General features: G+C 35.9%; 2 protein-coding genes across 10 annotated transcripts in view; one reads left to right on the plus strand and one right to left on the minus strand.

Moving 5' to 3' along the window:
• Nucleotides 1-1,670: 1,670 nt before the first annotated feature.
• On the plus strand, nt 1,671-16,305 carry Klhl41 (kelch like family member 41). Its single transcript, XM_046447636.2, has 6 exons — nt 1,671-2,882; nt 6,870-7,027; nt 7,119-7,226; nt 9,839-10,024; nt 10,947-11,093; nt 15,651-16,305. The coding sequence occupies exons 1-6, from the start codon at nt 1,773-1,775 to the stop codon at nt 15,760-15,762; spliced, it is 1,821 nt and encodes a 606-aa protein (XP_046303592.1). The 5' UTR covers nt 1,671-1,772; the 3' UTR covers nt 15,763-16,305.
• A 7,244-nt stretch (nt 16,306-23,549) lies between these two features.
• The window catches only part of Fastkd1 (FAST kinase domains 1), a 38,517-nt gene continuing 34,696 nt past the window's right edge, over nt 23,550-27,370 (minus strand). For all 9 annotated transcript variants that reach the window (XM_046447476.2, XM_058580164.1, XM_058580162.1 and 6 more), the window contains 2 exons: nt 27,031-27,145; nt 23,550-26,346 (listed from right to left, as the gene is read on the minus strand). In XM_046447476.2, coding sequence (XP_046303432.1) covers nt 26,251-26,346; nt 27,031-27,145 — 211 coding nt within the window. In that variant the 3' untranslated portion in view covers nt 23,550-26,250. The remainder of the gene's footprint in view (nt 26,347-27,030; nt 27,146-27,370) is intronic.

Raw genomic sequence — 27,370 nt, forward strand, 5'->3', positions numbered from 1 at the left:
AAATTGCCAGCTACTAAGGAATTATCTCAAATGTCATATCAAGGAGTTTGCATCTGACTCACTAATCTTTTCAAAATGTTAGGTGTTACGTGTAGGGAGAAATAAATGAGTCATTTATTGTTTAAACAAGGGAGCAGCTGTTGGTTTTTTTCTAGTGTGTTAAAACCTTTAGTGACATCTATAAATGGAAAAAGAATCAATGAGCTCTTCTTTCAGCTGTTGTTTTAGCAGCTGACAGTACCATTGACTTCACTGTGATGTAAAATAAAAGAAAAAAGCCTTTACTCATGAATAGAAACCTTGAAGGTTAAAAATACATAATTCTCTGATCTGGGGGCATTCATCATTCAACAAATATTTATGGAGCACCCATAAGGCCTACAGACTATAGCATTGAACAGCACAGAATGAACAAAACCTGTCTTCATGGAGCTTCTGTTCTTTGGGGCACATTTAAGAATACCAACTTTTGAAATTATAGTATTTCTAAAGCTCTGCTGAGTTCAGATTATGATTATGTAATAAAGTGTTTTGTGAAGAAGTATATACTATCTATGTATGGGCAAAGGTTCAATTGTTTTAAATCATGACTCATACATCCCATAATACAGTGTTCCCTTATAATCAATACTTATATGGGTGTATGTGCATATATAATAAAATACATATTTTACTTTATATAAAATTAAAATTATATATATTTACATATATATTTTTTAAATAAGATCTGTTTTCTAAACCCTATGGCTGATGTAGCACTTCATTCTGATTTTGCTGTGTTCTGTTGATGACATTGTTCTCATAGGGTTATATCTGTCCTGTTTCTTAACTTTTACTTAATGAAAGATAATTTCAACACTGAAAATTACAAAATATCTGTAGTGATCACATTTGTGTGTGGGGGTCTTTCTCTAGTGTTGATGTTTGCCTATTTTTCTCCAGTCTGAATGATTTATTCTTTTGCCTTCATTTTAATTAGTATTATTTGCCACATTCAATCCTTTGCACAACAAGGCAGGTGTGAATAAATTAATTTTATAATTTAATTCAGTACTCCTTTTAATTTTCTCACTAATGAAGTTTTGTCAGTTTATTTATATATTTAAGACATTATTTTAAAAATTAGTTTCTCTATATTGTGATTTCTGTTTTGATGAAGATATCATTTCAAAGGTTTTATAAAACTGTAATTATATTACATAAGTAAACACCTTTAAGTTTCTTACTTAGATCTATACCCCACTGTTTTGAGTAAAAGATAAAAAATGTGTAACAGTTATTGGAAAGGGGATCTTGCTTATGAGAAGTCAAATTAACTCACTTCATATTCTTGACCTTTGCATCATTAATTCAGATAGCCAAGTAGCTTGCCACTAGACCATTTTTAGAGGAGTGAATCATTTTTATGATTCATTTTTCTGTTGATTCAATAAACATTTTCTTGTGGTAGCCTTTATTAGTTTATCTTCTAATACTTTATGCATTTTAAAGCTTTCCACTTAAATGTCTTGTTTCTTAGCTGTTTCCTTAGTGATTAAAAGTTCCAGTTGTTACTATCAATCTGTAACAGCTGCAAGAACAACTCTGCTTTCCAAACTAGCTCTCCTAAATTCCCGTTGTTAGAGTTGGTATCTATATTTAGCTGGTGGGATTAAATTGCAAAGGCTTCAAGCTGGGCAAAGCACACTGATCTGCCTTTTTACAGCTAGACCTGTGTGCTGCAAGGAGCTAAGGCCTTCAGTGTCCCCTTCCTTACCCAGGTTACTTACAAAATGGATTCCCAGCGGGAACTTGCAGAGGAACTGCGGCTTTACCAATCTACCCTTCTTCAGGATGGTCTAAAAGATCTCCTGGATGAGAAAAAATTCATCGATTGCACCCTAAAAGCCGGTGACAAAAGTCTTCCTTGCCACAGATTGATTTTGTCCGCTTGTAGTCCTTATTTCCGTGAGTATTTTTTATCTGAAATTGATGAAGAGAAAAAAAAGGAGGTTGTACTAGATAATGTAGACCCTGCTGTGCTTGATTTGATCATCAAATACCTGTACTCTGCCAGTATCGATCTCAATGATGGAAACGTGCAAGATATTTTTGCATTGGCCAGTCGCTTTCAGATCCCCTCAGTGTTCACTGTCTGCGTTTCTTATCTTCAGAAAAGACTTGCTCCTGGTAACTGTCTAGCCATCCTAAGATTAGGACTTCTTCTTGATTGCCCGAGACTTGCCATTTCTGCTCGTGAATTTGTGTCTGAACGCTTTGTACAGATTTGTAAGGAAGAGGACTTTATGCAGCTGTCTCCACAGGAACTGATCTCAGTCATTTCAAATGACAGCCTAAATGTAGAAAAGGAAGAAGCAGTATTTGAGGCAGTAATGAAATGGGTGCGAACAGACAAAGAAAATAGGGTGAAAAATCTTAGCGAAGTGTTTGATTGTATTCGTTTTCGCCTAATGACAGAAAAATATTTTAAAGATCATGTTGAGAAAGATGATATCATCAAAAGCAACCCAGAACTTCAGAAAAAAATCAAAGTTCTAAAAGATGCTTTTGCAGGCAAACTCCCAGAACCTAGCAAAAATACAGAGAAGACTAAGGAGGGTGAGGTGAATGGTGATGTTGGTGATGAAGATTTGCTTCCTGGTTACCTGAACGACATTCCCAGGCATGGAATGTTTGTCAAAGACCTTATCCTATTGGTTAATGACACAGCCGCAGTAGCTTATGATCCCGCAGAAAATGAATGCTACCTTACTGCACTGGCTGAGCAGATCCCCAGAAATCATTCCAGCATTGTTACCCAACAAAATCAAGTATATGTGGTAGGAGGACTATATGTGGATGAAGAAAATAAGGATCAACCTCTACAGTCATACTTTTTCCAGGTAAGAAAGACTATTTAAGTAGAGGTATAAAGGTAAGGCTGTTTTTCAACATCCAATTAGCTAGTTTGTGAATTATCCAGGCTGTTTGCATCATATTCAACTGATATCCTATTGTATGTAGTCCCTTGCACTTTTACTACTTAGGGAAATGACAAAAATATTCGATTGCTTGTCAATATTTAATAAAAGGTTTGGTGCAGAATTGCTTTATAGTCTTACCCAACATATGTTTATTGTTGATGGTAATTATAATCCTTCAAAGTCCAGTTGTTTAGTGAAAACTAATTTTGTATACTCTTCCCTGAAAAATAGATAAGTCTTTTCCTAAATCAAATTCTTTCTCTAGATCAAAGTACTTTACACATTATAAAGTGATAACTGGTCAAATTTTCTTTTTCTCCCAGTTTCCTTTTTTCCTAAAGTTGAAGTTTTGAGAGGTTGCATTTCATCTCTTATTTATGGCTACTGCCTAAAAGATAATTTTGTTCAAAATGAAAAGAACTTATATACATATTCTATACACTTTGGATTACCTTATAGAAAAACTGCACAAGTGTCACTGATTTGAGTTATACTTAGAAGTTTCTGTTTATTTTATCACATTTATTTGGATCAGTTATAATCAGACATTATTTCAACTTAATGATCTGTTTAAAAAAAAAAAGGGAAAAGCAATCTTTTGTGTTACCACAGAAATTTATAGGAAAATAAGTCTTCCTAAACTAATAAACTCTCTGTAGTTTGTTTGAAGGGAATTTGATTCATGATATCAACACATTATAGTTTGTCAGTTTATGAAGGAAACAGTGGCTTAACCTTTATCTTAAATAATACCAATACCAATACTATGTAGGTTACAACTATCTCAGAAGAGTTTGTTTAGATCATAGCTAATCATGGCTTGGGGCTTCTGGCACTGAGTTGGAAAGGCCAAAGATAAGCAAGTGTAGAATGTCATACCACAGTCACAATATGCTCTCAAAATATATGACATACTATGCATTCACCAAATACTACCTTTGATTTTTCTGGCCTTGGAAAATAAAGTCATAATAATACATATGAATCATGTTTCTTAATTTTCAAAATTCCAGTAAAAAATATCATAAACAGGGAGCTGTAGTCATGCTCAGTGGTAGAGCACTTGCTTAGTATGTGTGAGGCACTGGGTTCAATCCTCAGCAACACATAAAAATAAATAAAGGTATGTGTCCATTCACAACTAAAACTTTTTGTAAAAAAATCATAAACATTTGAATATGAAGCAAACTTCACAAGCGCTACTTTTAAATTCAAATAAGCTTCAAAAAGGGAAAATACAATGAAAAAGACTATAAACATAGCCAGGAGGTAAAAATATCAAAACATAGGCAATATATTTATAGAGAGAAAGAGAACAAGGAAGGGAGGGAGAGAAAAACAGATAAGTCAGATTCAAGGAATAGTTATAGCCATAGAATAATACCCAAAGTTCCTTCAGGTTTTGTTTTACTCCATTTCACATTTAATTTATGAAATATATCTACAACCCAACCCCATTTGTTTCAAGTGTTCAGTGTAATCTTAATCTTTATTTTCTTCCATCCCATTACTACTCTTACTATTACTCATACAGCTTCTTATTTCGGGCTCAAGAACCTGCTTAATATTCTTTAAAGCTACTAAAACAGTTATACAAAGTTAGAAGGTCAACTCCCTGTCATTACCCATGCCCTGCCACTTTTAAAAGGCACAAATGGTAGAACAAGACACCACAATTAAAAATACCTGACTATAAAAGAGGGTTGTAACACACAAGAAAGTATTTGTATAAGTACTTCAGGTATTTTCCTGCTTGGTCACATGTGTTTAAAGTGTATTAATTCAGTAATAATTTGACCTTTGATTGACAGCTTAAAAAGATTACAAGAATTTTTTGCCTTAGTAAGAGTTTTGTCCCCACCCTCACCCTAATACAAAGAATTAATAGATTCATCAAATTTTTAACAACACCAGATTTTAAAGTAATCTAGGTCTAAGCCCTAATTTTAACAATGAGGAAAGTAGAACCAAGAGAGTTTAAATAGCTTGACAGCTCATCCATAAAAGACTGGCAGGCAGACTGCTATTCCATCTGCTACAGAACGTGCCCCATGAGGAGCAATATGGGAAGAGAGACAGTACAGGACAAAGTGGGAACAGAGCCCTCAGCTTAGTAGTGTGCTGACTGAGGTTCCATTTTTTAAAAACAAACTATATATTCCTTGGATTTGAATACTCCCTAAAAGCTTGTGAATTTGGGCAAATTAATCTTTCTGGGTCTCAGTTTCCTCATTTGTAAAACAGGGATAATAAAATTGCCTATCCTGGAAGACTAAATGAGATTACCTATCTAAAGCATTTGGTTCAAAGCCTGTCACTGAATCAAAACTCTCTTAAGTTTCAGGGCAGGGTGGCACATGCCTGTAATTCCAATTACTTAGGAGACTGAGGCAGGAGTATTACAAGTTCAAGGCCACTTGGAGCAATTTAGCAAGACCCTGTCTCAAAATTTAAAAATTAAAGGGACTAGGGATGTAGCTCAGTGGTAAAGCATCCCAGCACCAAAACCAAAAATAAATAAATAAAAATTAAAAGAATAGAAAACCTCTGTGTATGTATTATTATTTCTATTATATACCACCTTCTTTTTTGCACATGCAAGGCAAGTACTCCACAACTGAGCTACACCCCAAGACCCATATCACTTTCTTGATAAAAGAAATTTTTTTCAAAAATGAAAACATTAGGGGTCAAAATCTAGATGCTGAAATTAGTGAATGCAAACCTAATAATGTGCATGCAGAGATTAAAACCCTTCATGTCATTGTTTAACTGGGGTTACTAAGCCAGGTATTGAGGGGCATCCACAGATACCTTTCCCTGTCCCATAGCTTTTTGTTGTTGTTCACAGGTATTCTTGGTATCCAATGAATCTCAGTTTTATTCATTTTTCCTCTGCTACCTAGAAATGGCACCAGAGAGAACAAATCCATAGCTATACTCCCTCAGAAAACAGTTTTCTTTTCCCTTGCTGTTCTAAAATGTGAAGTGGAAAATCTTAATAAGTGCTGAAATGGATGCCAGCCATGCCAGTATTATCTACCCTAAAGCATGGGCACTAGCAGGCCATTGTAGGCTTGGAGAAGTGACCATAGCAAAAATGAGCCAAGGTTCTTCTTAATATAAGTTAAAAAGAGATAGCTATTTAAAATAACTCCCCCAAAGACTAGGAAATTCACACTAACACTTGTCCTTATCAAAAATAATAAAGTAGGGGCTGGGGTTGTGGCTCAGTGATAGAGTGCTTGCCTAGCACACGTGAGGCACTGGGTTCAATCCTCAGCACCACATAAAAATGAAATAAAAATATTGTGTCCACCTACAACAATAAATAAATAAATACTTTAAAAAATAATAAAGTAAAACATAGGGAACCTCAAAATGTTTAAAAGAATGAAAAAAGACATTGCCTAATATCCCAGTTGTCTGTAGACTGAGCGACAGGTCCAGCTGTCCCGGGTGCCGGCTTGGGGATCATGTTAAAAATAGCATTCAGGGGTCATTCACATACTGTGACCCTCCCTTCTGTGACAACCTGGCTTTCCCCAGGGTTCTAAAAGTATTAGATTCCTTATTTCAAAGCTGAAGAAGGCAACATGGGAAGAAAATTTGAGGAGAAACCACTGTTTTAACTAACCTCTGCTGATGTAGGGATTGGCAACGAAGCTCAGAGGTAAAGCACCCCGGGTTCAATTTGCAGTATTCAAGATTTCAATACTTTATCTATTTTGATAGGCCGAATAAATTTTCTCATTGTTCTTGATAACAGAATGAAAATCTGATAGTTTGGGATTATACTTTTACTTGTGAGATCTTTGAATTTTAAACAACATAGGTATAGCATACTTTTTGGTACACTTGGAACTTCTTTCTACCAAGCTCCACAATTCCTTATTTTTTTTCCAGCTTGATAACATAGCATCTGAGTGGGTTGGACTTCCACCTCTGCCTTCAGCTAGGTGTCTCTTTGGTCTGGGAGAGGTAGATGACAAAATCTATGTGGTTGCAGGCAAAGACCTTCAAACAGAGGCTTCGCTGGATTCAGTATTATGCTATGATCCCGTGTAAGTTGGCATGGCATTCCTGTTCCTACAACATATTCATGTTTTTGGAACCTGCAATTGACAAAACATCAATTCTATCATTTAATTTTAGGGCTGCAAAATGGAATGAAGTAAAAAGTCTTCCTATCAAGGTCTATGGTCATAATGTGATTTCACATAATGGGATGATATATTGTCTAGGTGGAAAAACAGATGACAAGTAAGTACTCTGAAATTTTCTTATGATTTATAACCAGATGATCTTTTTATTACAACAGTTTCTTCCTCTTTTCATTTGAATCTACATACTGAAATGGAACTTGTCACTTATATTTTGGAAGTAAAATTTCAAAACAATATTGTGAAAAATTACTGGAGGATATTATACATGATTTCCAAAGGAGAATAAAACTTATAAGTTGCTAAAGTAAAAATGTAGATACCCAGCATACTACTAGGAATGAGCACAAAGCCTCAATTATAAACATTCTGACAGTGGAAAGGCAGAAACTAGGAGTTTAATCAAGTCTTTTATATAGCTAATTTATAACTGTATTTTATAATTTTCTTATTCAATTATCTATAAACAGGTAAAAATTTCAATGTACTTTTTAGTGTAGTATTTAAAATATATCTACTAAAAGAATAGTGCATAGAAAATACCACTAAAAAGCATGGTGATTGAAAAGCAGGCAGTTATTTCTTCAGCAGAATGTCATGTATTTACTCCTTGACAGAAGTAATATTCAAAATATTTAACAACTTTCCAAACAGGCACTAATCAATCAGAAAAAAATACTCCCTGATCTCCCTCTATCTAGTGTGAGTCTCTCATGAGAAAACCAGGACCAAGCTTCACATATAAACCTAACTTGATTTCTAGGCACTTCTCAAGGGATAGGTAACCTGAGTTCAGAGTACTTCAGAGGTCAGTCAGTTATTAAGCCAGTAGCCTGTCTGGTAAAATGCACACTTTCAGTTTACATTGTGAAAATTAATCTGATGCTCTGGAAAACTCTGCCTAATTTGGCTTGTCATCAATTCTTCAGGCTGTTTAATTAGTACAGATGTCCAATCCTGGAAAATAAACTAAAATTATAAATCGTGAGGGCATGGTTGGACACAGTAAGATGTGCTTTTAGTCCTCACTACTGGGGAGGCTGAGCCTGGGGAATCACTTGAGCCTAGGAGTTCAAGAACAGCCTAGGCAACATAGCAAGACCCTATCTCAAAAAAAAAAAAAAGAAAAAAAAGGAGAATAAAATATCAAATATGGAAATGTGTTAGAAGTTAAGAACTCTATATTCTGGTTATTAGTCAAAATTAAAAATATGGCAGAAAAGTGTGATTTTAAAAAGCAATTGTTTTTATACAATCTATCCATATGCAAAGATAATAATCTAAAATTTTCATATCCACCTTAATCCTTCCAATTTCCATCAAATGAATATTTAAGGAAGGTGTATATAAACCAATATAGCACCCAATCTTATCTGAGGCATTTTTCCTGAGTAAATGGAATGAAAAATCTCAATTAAGCAGTATTTTGACTTAGGAAACATTGGAACTCTGCCAAATGATTTAAATTGTTTCCTTCAAGTAACATTAGTAAAGAGGAAATTGATGTCAGTAAGAAGCATACAGGTCTTGTCAGTAAGAATATGTAATCTTGAGGATACAATTGATATGACAATATTACTTGTCAAATGTCAAAGTCAAGAACTTTGAAATGAGTCATTATCTAAAAGTAAGGATTGGGGCTGAGGATTTAGCTCAGTGGTAGGGTACTCACTTACCAAGCAGGAGGCCCTGGGTTCTATCTTTAGTATGGAAAAAACATTTGTTTAAATTTTAAAAAGCAAAGGCTGAATTGTACTAGTTACCGTTAATGAATTTGAAGAACGTGATTTTGTATCTTGTTCTTGATAAACTCATCATTTTTTCCCTATCTTTTTAGTTGTAGATGGACATGTATTTTATTTATTTATTTATATGCAGTACTAAGAATCAAACCCAGTGCCTCACACATGCTAGGTAAGGGCTCTACCACTGAGCCACAACCCTAACCCAAAGCTCTTAACTTTTTGCAGGGCAATACCGGGAATTGAACTCAGGGGCACTCAACCACTGAGCCACATCCCCAGCCCTATTTTATCTTATTTAGAGACAGGGTCTCACTGAGTTCCTTAGCACCTCGCTTTTGCTGTGGCTGGCTTTGAACTCTCAATCCTCCTGCCTCAGCCTCCTGAGCCACTGGGATTACAGGCATGGGCCACTGTGCCCTTGCCAAAGCTCTTATCTTGATAAGAGCAAGATAGTCAAATATTAGAGTAAATGTTTCTACTTCAGATATCTGGTCTTTTATAAGATTAAGGAAAAAAATTATCCCCGTAAAAAGTTGGGATATAGGGCTGGGGCTGTATCTCAGCGGTGGCACACTTGCCTGGCATGTGTGAGGTACTGGGTTGGATTCTCAGGACCATGTATAAATACATAAATAAAATAAAGCTCTATCAACAACTAAAAATAATATTTTAAAAAGTTGGGTTACAGGGTTTTTTGGGTTTTGTTGTTGTTTGTTTGGCATTACCAAATTATCCAGTTAAATGAATTAGTTATTTCATATTCTGCCTCCCATCACTCAATTATTAATACTTTAAGAAACCAAAGAACATACAGAGAATAATTTAGATATCTACTCTATAATCTTAGATTTCTTCAAATAAAGTACTATATACTTCATATGAGAAGCAAAGCCAAATTATTACTAAAGTTGCTTTCAAAAAAAAACGGATGTATAAAATAAACATTTGTTGTCTTTTCTATTTACAGAAAGTGTACAAACAGGATGTTTATCTATAACCCCAAAAAAGGAGACTGGAAAGATCTGGCTCCAATGAAAACCCCTCGTTCCATGTTTGGAGTGGCAGTCCATAAAGGCAAAATTGTGATTGCAGGAGGTGTTACTGAAGATGGTCTTACAGCTTCAGTTGAAGCTTTTGATCTCAAAACCAATAAGTGAGTTGACTTGCTACAGCATGTGAATCACTGTACATTTCAATTGTTAACATCTGGATGAAATTTAGCTTTCTAACCAAAACATGGGGAGAAGGCAGAGAGGCACAGATTAAAGAAGTATTATAATCTAGGTTTTTTTCTGCTGTTACTGGGTGTTAAATTCCTAACATTTTGGTGCATTATGTGCATTTATAACTTGGAACACATGACCCTTAAGTTAATGTTGCCATGTTCTGTTGCCCTGTTATTAATTTAATTTTGTGAATTTAGTCATGCCAAGGTAATACCTCTTAACAGTTATATACATGTTGCTGGATACATGTCTCCAGTAGTCATTTGATTTGTAATATGTAAAGATCTTCACTTGTTAATAATTGACATTTGTAAAGTACGAAAAGTTTAATTACTCTGTGCTTTTTGTAATTTTCTTAAATTTTTCAGCTTTTATTGGCAATGTAAAAAGATACTTGACATATTTTTATATACTATTAGTCTTTTTAAAATTTTTTAGTTCACACATCTGAATGAATATAGACTTTTTATACTCTTAGTTTAGCAATGAAAAAAAATTAGAACATTGTTATTATTTTTTTAGAAACTATGTATGCCTGATTACAGAATAGCCTTTGGTTTCTGAAAATAATAAAGACCTTTTAAAGAAAATTATTTAATGGTCATTAAAAATAATGTTTTTGAAGATAGGTAAATACTCATGAGGTAAAAAGTTAAAAGAATCAGCACACAAAATTATAAATATTGTGTTCTTAGTTTCATTAATATTTATGGATGCTTTTATTTAAATGCTTTTTAAATGACAAAATTATACCAAAATGTTGCTTATGTCTCAATTTTTACCATTTGAATTTTAAATTTGGCATTTCTTCAAGTTTTACAATGACTACATTTTCAATAAAATACCTAGATGGGAAGTAATGACTGAATTTCCCCAAGAAAGAAGCTCCATCAGTTTGGTCACCCTTGCTGGATCCCTGTACGCCATTGGTGGTTTTGCTATGATTCAACTGGAATCTAAAGAGTTTGCACCCACTGAAGTCAATGACATATGGAAGTAAGTTCTCCAATTTTTAAAATTGAATATTAAATCAAATAACTGATAATTGATAAACAATTTTGTGGTAAATAATAAGCTAGAGTTTTTAACATGCAAGCTACGTCTTGGTAGTAGACTAAATACTTCAAGCCTAATTGAACTTTTGCACATGCCACTTACTGGGTCAAGTGCTGCTTCTGATTAACTGTGATCTTAGGAAAGAACTTAACTGGGTTTGTTTCTTAATCTTTAAAATGAGAATTGGACTACTGCTCCTTTAAGCTCCATTCCAGCTCTGAAAGCATTTATTACCCCAGGCATACAGTAGAGCACAGACCACTACCTTCCCACCAAGGGGTTTATTAACTTAAAAAACACAGTTCTGAAAGAATATTTAATCTTTTGATTTTTCCATGAATTCATAAGTTCATATTTTGAATTTAAATATTCTTCTAATTGTTTGAGAATTCAGTTAACAAAGCCTTTTCTAAAAAAAGAAAACAGTAAAAGCAGGAATCCATTTTACCTAGCACCCACTCCTCCCATGTATGACACTTGCAATTGTCACTCATTAACCACTTTAGTCAAATGTTTTTTAAAAAGGACACATTTTTACCATCGAGTTTGATGCAGTAAAACTAAAAGAGATCAAGGTGCATCCAGGAAGTCTCAGGAGCTTAAGTTCGTGTCATGGAGTCACAGAGTCCTTGGCAGGGCTTATGGTATATAGATATTTGGTCACCATCAGGATACCATGTGTCTGCCCAGTGGCCTCTGCTGCCCTCAGCCCAGGCACTGCACTTGCTAATCTAAGCTTACAGAAGGCAGACTTTGGGCACCCAAGGTGAGCCTAGTGAGTTTGTGCTGTACCCTCACCCAGAAAGCTCATGCTTTTCCTATCAGCTTAAAAGCCAGCCCCCACTTGCAAGGATGGATGCTTTTCCTATCCTGTTATCATTTTATCCAGAACTTTCCTATCAAAGTATAGTCTGTAGTTCAGCATTACTGGCATCTCCTAGGTATCACTTAAAAATGCAGAATCCCAGGCTCCACCTTAGTCCTACTGAATTACAATCTGAATTCTAACAAGATTACGAGTTGATTTGATTGCACATGTAAGTTTATAAGTACAACTTTGGAAAAGTTCCACTTATACCGAGTTAATGAAAGCAGACCACTAAGTCTGAGAATGCACAGTGGGTTTTATTTGTTCTATACCTGAAATAGCAGAAGCTTTATTCCCAGCTGGTGAAATGGAAGGCTGAACATCTAGTAGCTTAACTAAACCATTATTTTGTGCATCAAATACCATTTCCTTATCTTGTAATAATTGTGTTGTCAAGGACCAAAAAAAAAAAAAAAAAAAAAACTGGTGGTTTCCAGGGAGCACAGTGACTAGAATTAGCAAGAAGGTTAGATGGGTGAAAGCAATAGTTAAAACAAAAGGGGGGGGGGTAGTTAGGATTTTTGGAAAACAAGGCCAGATGCTGAAGGTAAACAGGCATTGATTCTCAACCCTGAATGTATGTTGCAGTTACCTGCAATGCTTTTAAAATATGCCAGTGCCTGGGCCTTCATACGGACCAATGGAGAATTTCTGGAGGCAGGACCTGAACATCACTATTTTTTAAAACATTCCCAGATGATTCTAAAAGTTCAGCTAAGGCTGAGAAACACTCCTAGTAAGGAATCATTCCATCAGTAAGCTGAACTTCACATGAGCCCCTCCAGTTCCTAATGGTAGTCAAAGCCAAACTGCCTCAGCAGGAGGAAAAATACAGACTCTCCTGCTAAAAATGCCTCTATGTTGCTGAGTGGAACCTGAAAGAGGGATCCTGTCTGACTGTGTTTTATTTTCCAATTAAGGTAGTGGTTCCCAAACCTCTCTACACAATTTGCAATCACTAGAGAACTTCAAAAGTTAGTAAGGCTTTTTTTTCCCCTCCCCTGTTGGTTGTGATTTATTTGGTCCAGGATATAGCCTTGGCTTGGAAATTGTGTTATGGACCTTTTAAAATTTCTAAAGGTCCCCAGATGATTGCACATGTGCAGACAAATTTGGGAACCACTGGATTGGGGAAAGAGGAGACATTTGTCACTATCTACTTAGCTCTCAATTTTTAAATTTAGAAATTGGTGTTTTCTAATTTGGGGTTATGTCTAGAGCAATGATTCTTAAATTTGCTGCATGGTAGAATCATTTGTAGAGTTCTAAAAAATCCACATACCCAGGTCAATCACACTCTATACCAATTAAGTCAGTCTCTGGGAGAGGGACTAAGCAGCAGATTTTTTTTTTTTTCCTGGTGATTGAACCCAGGGGTACTTAACCACTGAGCCATAAACCCAGCCCTTTTTTATATTTTATTTAGAGACAGGGTTTCATTGAGTTGCTTAGGGCCTCCCTAAATTGCTGAGGCCGGCTTTTAACTCTCAATCCTCCTGCCTCAGCCTCCCAAGCAACTGAGATTATAGGTGAGCATCACCTAGAGGCAGCAGAATTTTTTTTTTTTAGTTGTAGTTGGATAAATATCTTTATTTTATTTATTTTTATGTGGTGCTGAGGATCAAACCAAGGGCCTCACATGTGCCAGGCGAGCACTCTACCACCGAGCCACAATCCCAACCCAAGGCAGCAGAATTTTTAACATCTCCAGAAGGTTCCATTATGCAGTCAAGTTTGTAAATTTGAATCTATTTTTATCTACTTTCGTTCCCAAAGTAGCATCTGCATTACCTGTGCACTTGTTATAATGCAAATTCTTAGATCTCACCTTAGAGCTGGTGAATTGGAAGCTATGAAGGTAGCTCAGAAATGTTTCAACAAGTACTCCAGGTGACTTGGACATGCACCAAAGTTGAGAGCCATTGATCTTCACTTGTCCTTGAATCCCAGTGAACCTGCTCTCTATCCACAGAGGTGAAAACTCTCAGTCAGTATTCCATACTCTAAGCCTATGGACTATCTTACTGTGATATATAAAAATATTAAAAATTTTTAAAAATTACATTTAGCCTCAACCTCTTAATGCTTATATGCGGTCACTTTTTTTTTAGGTCATTTAAAACCATTTTTTAATTCTTAATGTTGCTCCAAATTTTATATAATTAAGGTTTTTTATTAGCAGTAAAACATTTTTGTCTGATTTTCTTTACATAAAAATCACTCAGTGCCCAGTACTATTGTTGAGAATTAAATTTGTACACTGATGAAATTAAGCCAGATAATGAGTATTTTATGTAGGTATCAGCTAATATATCATACATAATATATATATTTTGGTACTGGGGATTGAATCCAAGGGTGCTTTACCACTGAGCTATATCCCCAGACCTTTTTATTTTTAGAGACAGAGTCTCACTAAATTGCTTAGGGCCTTGCTAAATTGCTGAGGCTGTCCTCGAACTTATCTCAGGCTCCTGAGTCACTGGGATTATAGGAGTGCACCGCCATGTCCAGTAGTACCAGCTAATTTTAATAATTGTTCTAAATCTCACTGATTCATCATAGAATGATTTGGGGTATTTCCTATGTGCCAAGACTTTATAGCTTCTGGAGTTGATACTAAGGTAGAAAAATACGTTAGTTGTCCTTAAATACCTTTTGGCTTATTGAGGACACAGAAAGTTTTAAATAGAATATTTACTATAATAAATATCATACAAAGGACTATATGAGAAATGAAGAAAACTCTGCTTGAGGAAGGCAGGAAAGGCTTCAGAGAAGGCAGAATTTAGGAGTTTCTCAGACAAAGCTTGAAGAATATTCTAGACACTAGGCAGAGTAAACATGTCACAAACACATTCAAAGGGATTTCAACTTGTATCTTCATAACTTTGACTATTCAGAGATGCAGAGCAGTTCTTACCTAAAGTCAAATGTGAAGTCTATATAGTCCTCAAATGACAAAGAGAAAGAGGAACAAATTTTTTATGGCTTGACCACCTTATGAGGTGCCAAGCTAGATACTAGTGAATGGGAACAACTGAAATCATAATTAAGGCTGCTAATAGTCCCTGCTTTACCCCAGTTCTGAATCTTTATATATATGTGTGTGTTTGTGTGTGTGTGTATAATTTTAGTTGTAGTTGGACACAATACCTTTACTTTATTTATTTACTGTTAAGTGGTACTGAGGATCGAATCCAGCACTTCCCACATGCTAGGCAAGCAATGTACTGCTGAGCCACAACCCCAGCCCCCAGTTCTTAATCTTAAGGAAGAGTTTGCTTACTGTGACTCATAGAGACCAACCATCTTCATCAGTCCAAAGAATGGTTAACTATGTAGGTGTCCATTACTCCTCTTCTTGGGACAGTTTGATTCCCAGAGATTAAACTGCTAGGTATCCAGATTAAATATTGTGGCAGTAGATCAGGCAAATGTTCATTAAGAAAATGCATATTTAGAAAGGAATTAAAGTATTATTCTACCAGTCAGGCTTCCTCCTCCTCTGGGTAAGAGCCATAGGAATTTTTTCAAAGATGCACATTTGAATATGGAACACAGGGAAACCTATAGAACTATCTATTTAATAGCTAGCTGCTTACTGATTTTTTTTTTCCCTCTATCAGGTATGAAGATGATAAAAAAGAATGGGCCGGGATGTTGAAGGAAATACGTTATGCTTCAGGAGCTAGTTGCCTAGCAACACGTCTAAATCTCTTCAAACTGTCTAAACTATAAACAAGGTGACAAAACAGAATAGATTGAGACGTGGTTTGTTTGGATAATAGTGCTTTAATTTATTCTGTTTTTTTAAAGCCTGTACAGAGATACATGTAGAAATTATTAAATAAGTTATTGTCTAAGAGGTAAAAAGAATATCAAAATCTTGGTCATTGACTCTTTAATGTCATAATAAGAGCTTTAAATCATTTTCTAATAAGAAATTAAATATTAAGTTGAAAAAAATGTTTGTTAATTTGTCTCACTCAATGAATTGTAAAGCAGGCTCCTAAATTTGAGTAGTTTCCTAATCCTTTGTATTGATAGGGACCTTTAACTTATTTTCTATTACAAATTAAATACATACATCCCCAATCTTAAAATGTTTTAAAATATAAAAAAAAAATTCCTTATATAAGCTTCAAGCTATGACAGGAATCCTATGCATTATATTAAAGATTATAAGTCATAAAATTATTTGGAAGTTATATTTAAGGAATGTAATGAATGAGTCTCATTTGAAGGGAAAAAGTCTCTTAAGTAAAAGTAGTCAAATCCAAATGCCTTTTTTTTCTCCATTCTTTTTGCGACACTGGTATATTATTTGTAATCTCCAAATCAAATTTTAAAAACCTTTTAACTTAAAACCAGTAAATCATTGTCTTCATACCATTAACAACCATCTACAAAAAGAGGGTGAGTGCCAGCAGGAAACAGACTAATTGTTTAAACTTTTGAGGCAGAGGGTGGAAGAAGGTATATAGTCATTGGTTTAAATTTTAACTATATTTCAGATAAAAGGGCTATTTGCTAAATTTCTAATACTAGGAAAAAATGACTGAATGGTTCCATTTTCTGGGCTATGCAACCCTACACTATTTCTTCTTAGAGTATATCATAAATTGCCTTCTCAGTCTGTCAAATTCAACTGTGCAAGTCATCAACTAACCATCATTTTTATCCTAGACACACATCTTGTTGACATGTATTTGACTGCTATCTTACACAATATTTTCTGAGATTTGAGACCAATGTGGAGCATCCCATGATCATCAAGCAGCTACATAAAGAACAGACAGTGTTCATACAGCTTTATTTTCTCTATCATAAACATAAAAATATATTTAACAAAAACATTTTAGATCTCTGAAGTAGAAGCCTGGTTACTTTTCTGTACTGAAAAATATTGATTTGAATATATACCATGAATATATAACAAATCCCAAAGGTAGGAGACCCTACAGGTTCTTCAACATAAATTTTAGGAAAAGAAAGGGAGAATGTTTATAAAGACAGATATTAAAGAGAAGGGGTGGGGGAAAATTTGGTGTCCAGGAAGGCATACTGGGAGACAGATAAAACTATAAGACAGACTTACCATAAAATCAGAACACAAGTAACTTTCAGGCAGAGAATACTATCCATGTACACATGAAATTAAGTTGTAAAAAACAATACTTTTTACAGGGCTTCTTTAGGGGAGGATGAAAATGCTCTGGAATTAGATAGTGGTGGTGATTACACAATATACTAAAAATGACTACATTATATACTTGAAAAGGGTGGAAGCCAGGTGCGGTGGCACAGGCCTGTAATCCCAGCAGCTTGGAAGGCTGAGACAGGAGGATTGAGAGTTCAAAGCCAGCCTTAGCAAGGGCAAGGCACTAATCAACTCAGTGAGACTCTTGTCTTTTTTTTTTTTTCAGAGTAGAAATTAGAAGTTTATTAAAGGACAGCAGAAAAGACTTCTCCCGGAGGAAGAAGGGGACCCAAGAGGTGGAATCCGTGGAAGGGATGTTGTCTCCCCTTTTTATAGTTCTTTCAGTGATGGAATGTAGGTGGGAAGGCCCGAGGGGTGGGACACAGGTGGGCCAAAGAAGTAATCTGGTCAGGAAGGACTTCTGAGTCAGCACCTTTTTGCTGGGGGCTGTTCATTAACATTTCTTTGAGGTGGACTTTGGCCTAGGGCCTTTTCGGGACTTCCATGAGTTGTCCTGTGTTTTCCCGGAGTCATTCTCCGCATGGTCTCCATTTTAGATTTCACTCGATATTAGACCCGATTTATCTAACTACACTGACTACCTAACTTTAAATCTGGCTTCATTCCCCCCTCTAAGTTGGGAACTCCTTACTGCTGTAAGGAAGGGGGGCGAATAAGATCTTTCTGGCTTCTTCAGGCTGAAAAGGGACGGTGTGGGGCAAGCAGTTTGGAGTCCCCCTTTAAAAATCGGGTCTATCGAGTGGTCCATGATAGAAGTCTGATTGAGAAGTAATAGGCTGGAGGGCCATTTGAGTGATGGATGGTCTATAAGAGAAACAAGAATTCATTAGTACTGGAACCATATTGATGCAGCAATAAATGCCATAGCACAAGAATATGCCAATGAGTATGATGGCAAAGACAAAGACTAACAATGTTTTCCACCAGGAAGTACCAAGAACTAGGAGATAAGAGATTGTTTCCATGACAAAGTTGCTGAGGACATGGCTTCTATCTGAGCATGTAAATCTTTAAGGATATTTGTCACATTGCCAGAAATGTCAGGGATGTAAACACAACATTTAATTTTTAGGGTTACAGATGTCCTTTCCCTTAAGATATAGTTTAATAATTTAATGTCATCTGATCTTGCAAAATCCTTTTACTAGTATGACCTCTGTGTCTAATAGAGAAATCTTTAATTCAGTTACTTAGGGCTGGATAACCATACTTGCAAACACTAAGCCTACCTGTGTAGGTTAGAAATAAAGGCCTTAAACTAAAAACTACTCTGGCAGTTCCTTTTGATAGTTATCAAGCATTCCTGTCTGAGAATCTCTTTTGTAGCCTCCAGTTTACTTATTTTTGGAAGTTACATTTAACTATTATTATTATTTAAAATGTCCAGGAACAGCTGTGCTTTGGCTTTGACTGTCTTTGCTAAGTGTTTAAGATGAAGCAAGTCAAACTGACTTTTGTTTTTATCTATTGTTAACAGTCAGCTGAGCTTCCCTGGGAGTCCTCGGGGAACTTCACAGCAGCTTCTCAGTTCTGCTAGTGCCATTGCACTAGGATGGGTCCAGGCCTTGCTTGACCATGTGGCTTCCCTTGGAAGCATCAGGGATGTCTCCCTTTTGTGATGACCCTCCTCTTCACAGCAAATGCACTGATTGGCTTTCTGTCCTCCACTGGTCTCATTAATCTCCCTGATCGGGAGGTTATGTGGCCTAGAGTTGCAAAGCTCTTCGGAGAAGTCCCCTATTCCCTGATTCAGACTGACTTAGAGGGCAAGAGCCAAATATTGGTTTTCTTGGCCCTTTAAATTTAACTTTAATTTTAAAACTTAATCTTAAACATCCAGCAAATAAGTTAACAGCCTTATATTAAGAGCACTGGGCTTTAATGTCTATCTCTCTATCCTGTAGGTGATAACTCCTTATCTTATGTTGACCCAGGTTGTGTTCTTAAAGCAGTACCTCTTTAAAACATTAACAGGCAATCCTAAATCATTTAAGAAAACTACAAAATAAAATTATCAAGAGTAAAAACATTTAGCTTATATAATAGCTACCTTGAATTCTGGCAGGGTTATACATCATAATTCCCTGTTTGAGATCCTGGTAATCGTGACAAAAACCAACCTTTGGACACAACTTTAAATGTGCTGAAATCTGGCCTACTTCTTCCATAGTCACTTTCAAATGTAGTGAGATGGGACAGAGCCTTATCTCAAGTAAGGCAGGGCTCTTCATAAATCTTAAGTACTGTAGTTCTGAAACTGATCACTGATCTTTGCTTTTCAAACATCATTTTACAAAGCCTACATAAATTGTTGTGAACTTGAGCAAACACAACATAATATCACATCTAAAACATGAATTAAAGAAAGGCTGAAAGCTTTTAACCTTTTGTAGAAAAGTAGCAAAGTACTTTTGTGTTTTGCAATAAAACCTTCACACAGATTAGGCTCTCATTAACTTAAAAATACATTTAAATTGTATCTCAGTGTAAAAAGTAACATAGAACTTTACATATATCTCCAACATGTTTTTCTTTTTAAGCCTAAAATTACCATACAACTTTAGAACACCAGCTTGATATAATGCTCTTTTTAAAACTTCTACCTTACAGACTTGTATACCTGGAAGATATGGACACATTAACACCACAATTACATTGATGTTTTTATATTAATCAAGTTTAGCTTTTTAAAGAAATAACATAGCACAATTCTCTAAAACAACAGCACTTGTTTGACCAGCTGTTTAATTTCTTTAAGATTACTTGCTCAAAATCTTACACTTATAAGCAACTTACACAGACCTTCTTATATCATTTACTTAAACCCTCTTAATCATATAGACTCTTATCCAGAAACACATTTTCCCTCTATTAAATCCATATCTAGAACCTTCTAGTTTCTCTTTTTCATCTGTTAACCTCCTCCTGTTCACATTTTGAAACAATACTTGTAAATTTTTGAATTTAAGCAGATTTAACACTTTATTAGGGCCTTTTTGAACATCTAGAAAAACTTATAAGCTTAATTTTAAAGACATCTTTACTTTCATCTGTTTACCAAATTTAAATTGAGCCATTTGAATCACGTGAATCAAAGATATTTGGATCCATTTTTTAAAAATTTTTCATGAGCGCTCCTCATCTGTCAATTGTCATATCACTGCACAATATATGGACATACACACAGACATACCAACATACAACACGTAACACAAGTGTAACACAACACAATAGTAAAGGCCTTGTAGCTTTTTCAGGTGAAATCTCATTGCAATGTTTAAAAAAAAAAAAAAACTCCAGTTGATCAAAAATAGAACTTATCAGAAAAACATTAACTTGTCTGTAGGATCAAAATCATGAGCTCAAAAAATACAGAATCTAAGAAAGAGCAAAAGTCCTAGAAAAAAGATGACTGGCCAGTAATTAGTAAATACCATATAATTTACTCTTTGGTTTAATCTAGTTTGAGTTCCCATAAAAAGACACTTTTACTCTTTTTTTTTCTTGGGCCTTAGATCTGTCTCCTACTGAGTGCTCTAGGCTTCTTCTATTTGCATATCAACTTAAGTCCTGGCTGAGGTCTGGAAGGAACTGGGAAAACTGGAATTCTGAGCAGAAACCTCATGCCTAAGGCATTTTAACCATAAGTCACAATTTTCAGGTTTGGATGTTGAAAATTATGATACAAGTTTAAGATACAATTTATAAAATTTCATACCTTTACATTTTCCTACACTAGAAAAACTTGCTCACACAAAACTGAAAATAGGATCTCTACCATCAGAAGAAATTTCTTTAGGATCATTAAGTCACTTCCTTTATTCTGAAGTTCCTAAAGTAGTATTAAGTTACATTAAATCACCTGAAAAAAAATCTTAAAGAGAACCACACACTACCATGTATATCCAAAATTAAGCTTTTAAAAATTTCCAAGACTGTTGCTATTCAATGTTATTTCAATAAGCCAGACCAACGTTCCAATTCAACATTTTTTTCCTAAATCTTACACACTGAGGGGAACAGATACCATATCATAATTTACTATCCTTGCCCAAGTTAATGCACTGGTACACCTAGTGAAATCTTCTCAGGCTACCCAGTTCAAAATAAAACTAAATGATTGGGAGTTACTTGCCAACTTGGAAGTAGAATTCTTTTAATTTTCTATCCTAAGTATTTAAGTTCTCTGGCATGAATTATCTGGAATCACAAACTAAACAATTACCTAACCCCAACTTTTAACTGCAAGATTATGCAATGCTTCAAACTCATTTAGATACCAGATGTTACAATAAAAAAATCATCTTTTAGACACACATTTAGCCAAGATCATCCCCAAGAAACAACCTATAATAACCTTTAAAACAGACCAGATAAGAAAAAAATCTCTCCAGGTTTTGAACTTCCATTTAATTATGACTCTTATCAGTGGCACCATAGATTTCCCCATGAGTGGACCAGATGTTTTCACAGAGGGGCAACTATAGGTGTAAAATCAAGGGTCTCAGTGTGACTGACTTTACTGCATTCAGTGTCCCTTCTTTTTAAGTGGGCAGAGATGGAGCAATCCTTACAGTGCAGGGAAGAATGAGGAAATTCCCCAAATCGAAAATGGCTCTGGCAGCTGCTGGGAATCCTCAGTTTCCCTTTTACTTACAGGATTAGCTCCTTTGGATAGATCCAATCCCAGGCAATCTGGCATATCTCTTAACTTTCCAGTAGAGTAAGTTTTTATCTGCCTTAGGTCTTGAAGGGGGAAGGGGGGAATGTACTTTGATAGGCCCAAATTTTTCTCTTGATTCTTTTTCCTCAGTGAGTCCAAGATTTTTTCTCTTCATGGCAGATATCATAGCTAAGTCTACTTTACACTGTTGGCATAATTTAGGATTTTCCCTTAGAGCAAAGAAAATCTGAACATACAGCACCTCACACCATTTCCTTTTTTGTAAATTTTATCAAACTGTTAAATTGTATTAAAATTGATATTTCCCTCTGGTGGCCAGGTTTCTTCAGAGTTTGTATTGAGGCCAGGCCAAGAAAATGAGGCACTTTTTCTTGAGCGTCTGAGGTTCAAATTTATCCCAATTTTTCAATACGCAGGCTAGTGGTGCACCTGGCGTATTGGAGAGAGAGAAGCTCCCGTCTGAGTGAGAAGAACAGGACTCAGGCGCCCACGCCGCGCCAGAGAAAACTGTTCTCATTAGGGACGTCTCCCTAAGCTTGAGCTTCCTAAACGGTGCAGAAAACCCGTCTCTCACCTTGCTTTGCCAAGGGTTTTCTGGTCCCCTTTAGCAAAGTGCTAGGGTCTCAGTTTGCCCTGTGCCAGAGACCCTGGGAGGATTCAGACTTAAGGGCATTACTGCTTATCCTCCCGGCCACTAAAAACCCATTGCAAAAGAGAAACATGCGCTCTTTGTTGCCTTTGCTCTGTAGACTAAAGGAGCCGCCTAAGTGTTAAGGGATATCTACTGGTTGTAAGGTAGCAGATTACCAGAGGAGTTGATTCTAAAAATGCCTCTCTAGCAGCTTAGGGAACACAACACATTTTAAACATTGGGGCGATAAAACAGACTAGTGAAAGTTACCTATGCATCTTAGAGAACCTGGGCAGATTTTACTAATTATCTCATGCCTTTCTCTCAGTCCTACAACCTGAATTGCTAACATTTCTGACCTGCGAAGGAAGGGGAGCATCCAGGAGGAATGGATGCGAGGTTGGGAGTGTTGCATGGCCCATAGGGAGGCAAATGTGATTGGGGCTTTCCCTCAGTGCCATTCATCTACCGATCACCCTAGATACCCCTGAGGGCTGTCGGGAGGGGGCTCAAGAGAAAGGAACCTTAGGAATCGTCTGAGTGTAGCCCAGACCGGAATTCCGCAGTTGTTCCAAACTCCTTCCTCCACCTCCACGCATCCGAGGCAGATCGGGATTCGGGACACTGTGTACTTACGCCAATTGCTCTCCAGGCCCAGACAGAAAAGTTGGAAGCGGCTTTGGCAGAACCCAACATGCCTGCTCTGTATTGAACAGGTGATTGAGAGCTGCCTAGGCCGGGAAACCTCTCACCCGAGTCTTGAAGAGTGGCGGCTGCACTAATTGCGTTTAAGTAGCCGTCGGGTGCCCACCTTACCCTCCAGAAAGAAATAGAGAAAGATGCACCTCAAACAGACATGGGGTGCGTGCACTTACCTCGGTGTAGAATCTCGGTCTGGGACCTCCAATATGATACCGCTGTTGACTGGTGACGAGTTCTTGCTTCCCCAATGTTGAAGAATAACACCAAAGAAGCACGCCGAGGCAAGATCAGAGTAGAAATTAGAAGTTTATTAAAGGACAGCAGAAAAGACTTCTCCCGGAGGAAGAAGGGGACCCAAGAGGTGGAATCCGAGACTCTCGTCTTTAAATAAAATACAAAATAGGGCTGGGGATATGGCTCAGTGGTTGAGTGCCCTGAGTTCAATCCCCAATACCCCCACCAAAAAAAGCGTGGATTTTATGGTATATAAATTATATCTCAATGAAAAAATACTTGTTTTATACACACACACACACACACACACACACACAGAAAACCATTTCAATCAAGCAGCCTAGTAAAAAAAGAGTAAAAGATATGGTACATAAGAAGTTAGATTGTGTGTAACAAGAAGCAAAAGACACACCAGAATCATTTAAGCAAGATTTCCATGTACCTCAAATATACAACATTGGATTTTCAATTATTTATATCAAAGGCAAATTTATAGCTCTCATCAGTCTAATCATTTTATTCGAAAAGCTACAGAGTAAAAATATTTTAACTTATTCAGGGTTTGGTTCTTGTCCTTTGCTTGAGAAATAGAACTCATTCATGTAAATGGAAAATTAAACACTGAGAATTTAGTATGTCTGTAACTATAAATGAATATCATTAGGAAATTTATGAGGAAGAATGGTGGATTAGTCAATCTGTTGTTGCTATGACCAAAATACCTGACAAGAACAACTTTATAATAAAACAAAAAGTTTATTTTGGCTCATGGTTTCAGAGTTTCAGTTCATGGTTGGCCAATTCCATTGCTCTGGGCCCATGGTAAACTAGAACATCATGGTCAAAGGATGTGACACAGGAATGTTGCTCACCTCATGGCAGCCAGGAAGCACAGAGAAGGAGCCATCAGGGACAAAATATAAACTCTAAAGGCATGCCTGGGGTAACCTACTTCCTTATGGGATGCCCCACCTGCCTATAGTTACCACCTGGTTAGTTTGTTCAAATTATTAATCCATCACATGGATCGATCCACTGATTAGGTTTTAGTTCTCATAATCTGATCATTTTACCTCTGAACATCCCTGCATTAACATATGAGTTTTGGGGGGATACCTCAGATCTAAACCATAACAAATGGTTAAAAGGAGTTATCTTTTACTTGCTTACTATTCTGATTGGTTTTCAAAAAACTTTATGAAGTTCACTTCTGCAAAATCATTATATATTGGGACTCAAGTTGTGCAAAGTCAGGAAATATTTTATACATGTATTTCAACTAAGCCCAAGCCAAATATCAATGAAGCAAATTACATGCAGAAAATACATTTGTAACAGAAGGCACTTTGGCTACCAACTATAGAAGAGAATGAATTTAGAGGGTCCAGGAGTCAGAAATAGCCAAGTTTCAGATGGTCAGTCCCATCACTCATCTCACACATTCCACATGGCCTAAAGGAAGTGCTAGGAATTATATAATATAGTAGATCCTTCATAACTACTTTATTGTAAATGTGTTAAAATACAGAGAAAAAAAAATCACTATAACCTTAGCATGTGAAAGATCAGACCAGGCCAAGATTGGACCACTGAAACTACCACCCTATTTGTTTCCATTTAGAAGAAAACTCATGTCTCCTCCTACTTTCTCTTGGAAAACAGGCTTTCACACACAACTTAACAAAAATCATTTTTCAAAGTTAGTGATTTTTATGTTGCCATTTTGTATGTATGGGGGTGAAGACGATGCAAACCCAGGACCTTTCTTAGGCTTAGACTCATGTTGTTAGATTTAAGGGGCATTTCACAGTGCTTCATTTACCTAATCTATTAGCAGTATTTGATATAATTTCTCACTTCTTCCTCCTTTAAATGCTTCATCTTTGGCTTCCAGGAAGTATTAATACCTTCTCTGACTTTTCTTCTTACCTCACTGGCCACCCCTGCTCAGCCCTCAAGTATCTCCTCACACATTTCTCTACTCTCAAGTGATTTCATCTAGTCTTGTGGTCCAATGACAATTTTCAAATTTGTATCTGGAGACTGGAACTCTCTCTCCTTACTTCCTAACTCATTTACTGAATTGTTTGATATCTCCACTTAGATGTTAAAAAGCATTATAAACTCAACATGTCTAAAACAAACTCATGATCCTTCACCAATGCCTACTTCCCATCTTGCTCATCCTATAGACTTCCCCATAATGGCAATACCTTTTTAGTTAGTTGCTCAGGACAAAAATTTAGTATTATCATTGAATTTTGTTTCTCTCTTCCCTCATATCCATCAGTGAGCAAATTCTGTTGCCTTTACTTTCAAAATACATTGTGAAAACCACTTTTCATTATACTCACTGCTACTACTCTATCCAAGCCAGCATCCATTTCTTGCTTGGAGTATTGAAATGTTCTTTAAATAGTCACAATCCATTTCTTGCCTGCTGATACATTTGTTCCTTAGTAATTTTTTCTCATCTCAACAGAGCAACTAGTGTGATGCAGTTAAAATGTGAGTTTTCATCATTCCTCACTTGAAACCCTCCAATGGCTTCTCATCTCACTAAGAGAGGCTATGAGGTTGGAATATTGACTGTTACTGTTTACTTTCCTTTTATCATACTCCCACCCCACTTCCCACTTGTTCTGCCACCTCAGCGTATTTGCACCTACTATTTTTTTAATGAGTCAGTCCACTTAATTAAAATACATACATATGTGACACACCATAAGAACTCATTTTAAATAAAAATTACAATCATGATTTGCCTGCTCCAAATATATGTTCTCTCAAGTAGTCCAACCGAGCATCTTTTTGTGACAGTGCCATAGAGTTCCATTCAAAATGAGGGATCTGTAAAATAAGTAATGTAGTTTGAATGGAAGTTTTAAAGCAGCTACAAAAAACAGCAGGGAAAACTTATAAGCACTACTGAACAAAAATGTACGAACTCTATGTAATTAGATTACAAAAGCATAGCCTTTGAACCCTTTTTGGAAACAACGTGGGTATGTCTTCTTAGACCCTGCCTAGAAGATTTTTCTCTACCTCATAGCTCCTTTCATCTCCCTGTTCCTACAACACTGACAATGGACATTTTTTTCCTATATTCCTTCTATGTCTGTATATTAGCCTTTTCCTTCTGTAACTCTGTCCATCTCCATAATGCCTTTATCTTGTAAACTAAATACACAAATCAATAGATCTTCTAAAGACAATAAAAGAATGATGATTTTTATTTTTTTAAACATTTTTTTAATTGAAATGGACACAATATCTTTATTTTTATTTATTTATATGGTGCTGAGGATTGAACCCAGGTCCTCACGCATGCAATGCAAGCGTTCTACCAATCAGCTACAACCCTAGCCCCTGATTTTTCATTTCTTAGTCTACTAAAGAAAAGATGTTGTTGCAGGGATACTTTAATGTAACTTTTTTAATATAAAAAGATAATTCTAGAACTTTCATGTTAAAAGAAAACACGTGTATAGTCAGTGTTTCAAAGGCTGAACATTTCATATGAGCATTTCATACCTGAATGACATGATATCCCAAAATTTCCAAATGTCGTTTTTTCATAGCAGATTTTCCTTTTATGTGAGGGACATTTCTACAAAAAGCTTTTGAATCCAAAAATTCGAAAGCAATCCTATATAAAATAAAAATAAATACTTACTTTGAAAATTTAAATGAGAAATTCAATAGTTACAAGACTTTCAGGAACAAGAATGTATCTTTATACAGTAACAAGAGCCAAGTGAATATAAATGAGTATACCAAGTTATTTTTCTCCCAAAGAAATTAGTAACTGATAACAAACTTATTCATTAAATCAAATTATAGTAAATCATCTTCCAGCTTTCATCCATTTGTT

Source organism: Marmota monax, unplaced genomic scaffold, assembly GCF_021218885.2.
Source record: "Marmota monax isolate L192 unplaced genomic scaffold, Marmota_monax_Labrador192_F-V1.1 WCK01_AAM20220418_F8-fsc00007, whole genome shotgun sequence".
Classification (NCBI taxonomy): Eukaryota; Metazoa; Chordata; class Mammalia; order Rodentia; family Sciuridae; genus Marmota; species Marmota monax.

Coding starts and splice junctions, on each gene's coding strand:
- Klhl41 (XM_046447636.2), top strand. CDS start 1,773: ATGGATTCCCAGCGGGAACTTGCAGAGGAACTGCGGCTTTACCAATCT. Junction 2,883..6,869: donor TACAGTCATACTTTTTCCAG/GTAAGAAAGACT, acceptor TTTTTTTTCCAG/CTTGATAACATAGCATCTGA. Junction 7,028..7,118: donor GTATTATGCTATGATCCCGT/GTAAGTTGGCAT, acceptor ATTTAATTTTAG/GGCTGCAAAATGGAATGAAG.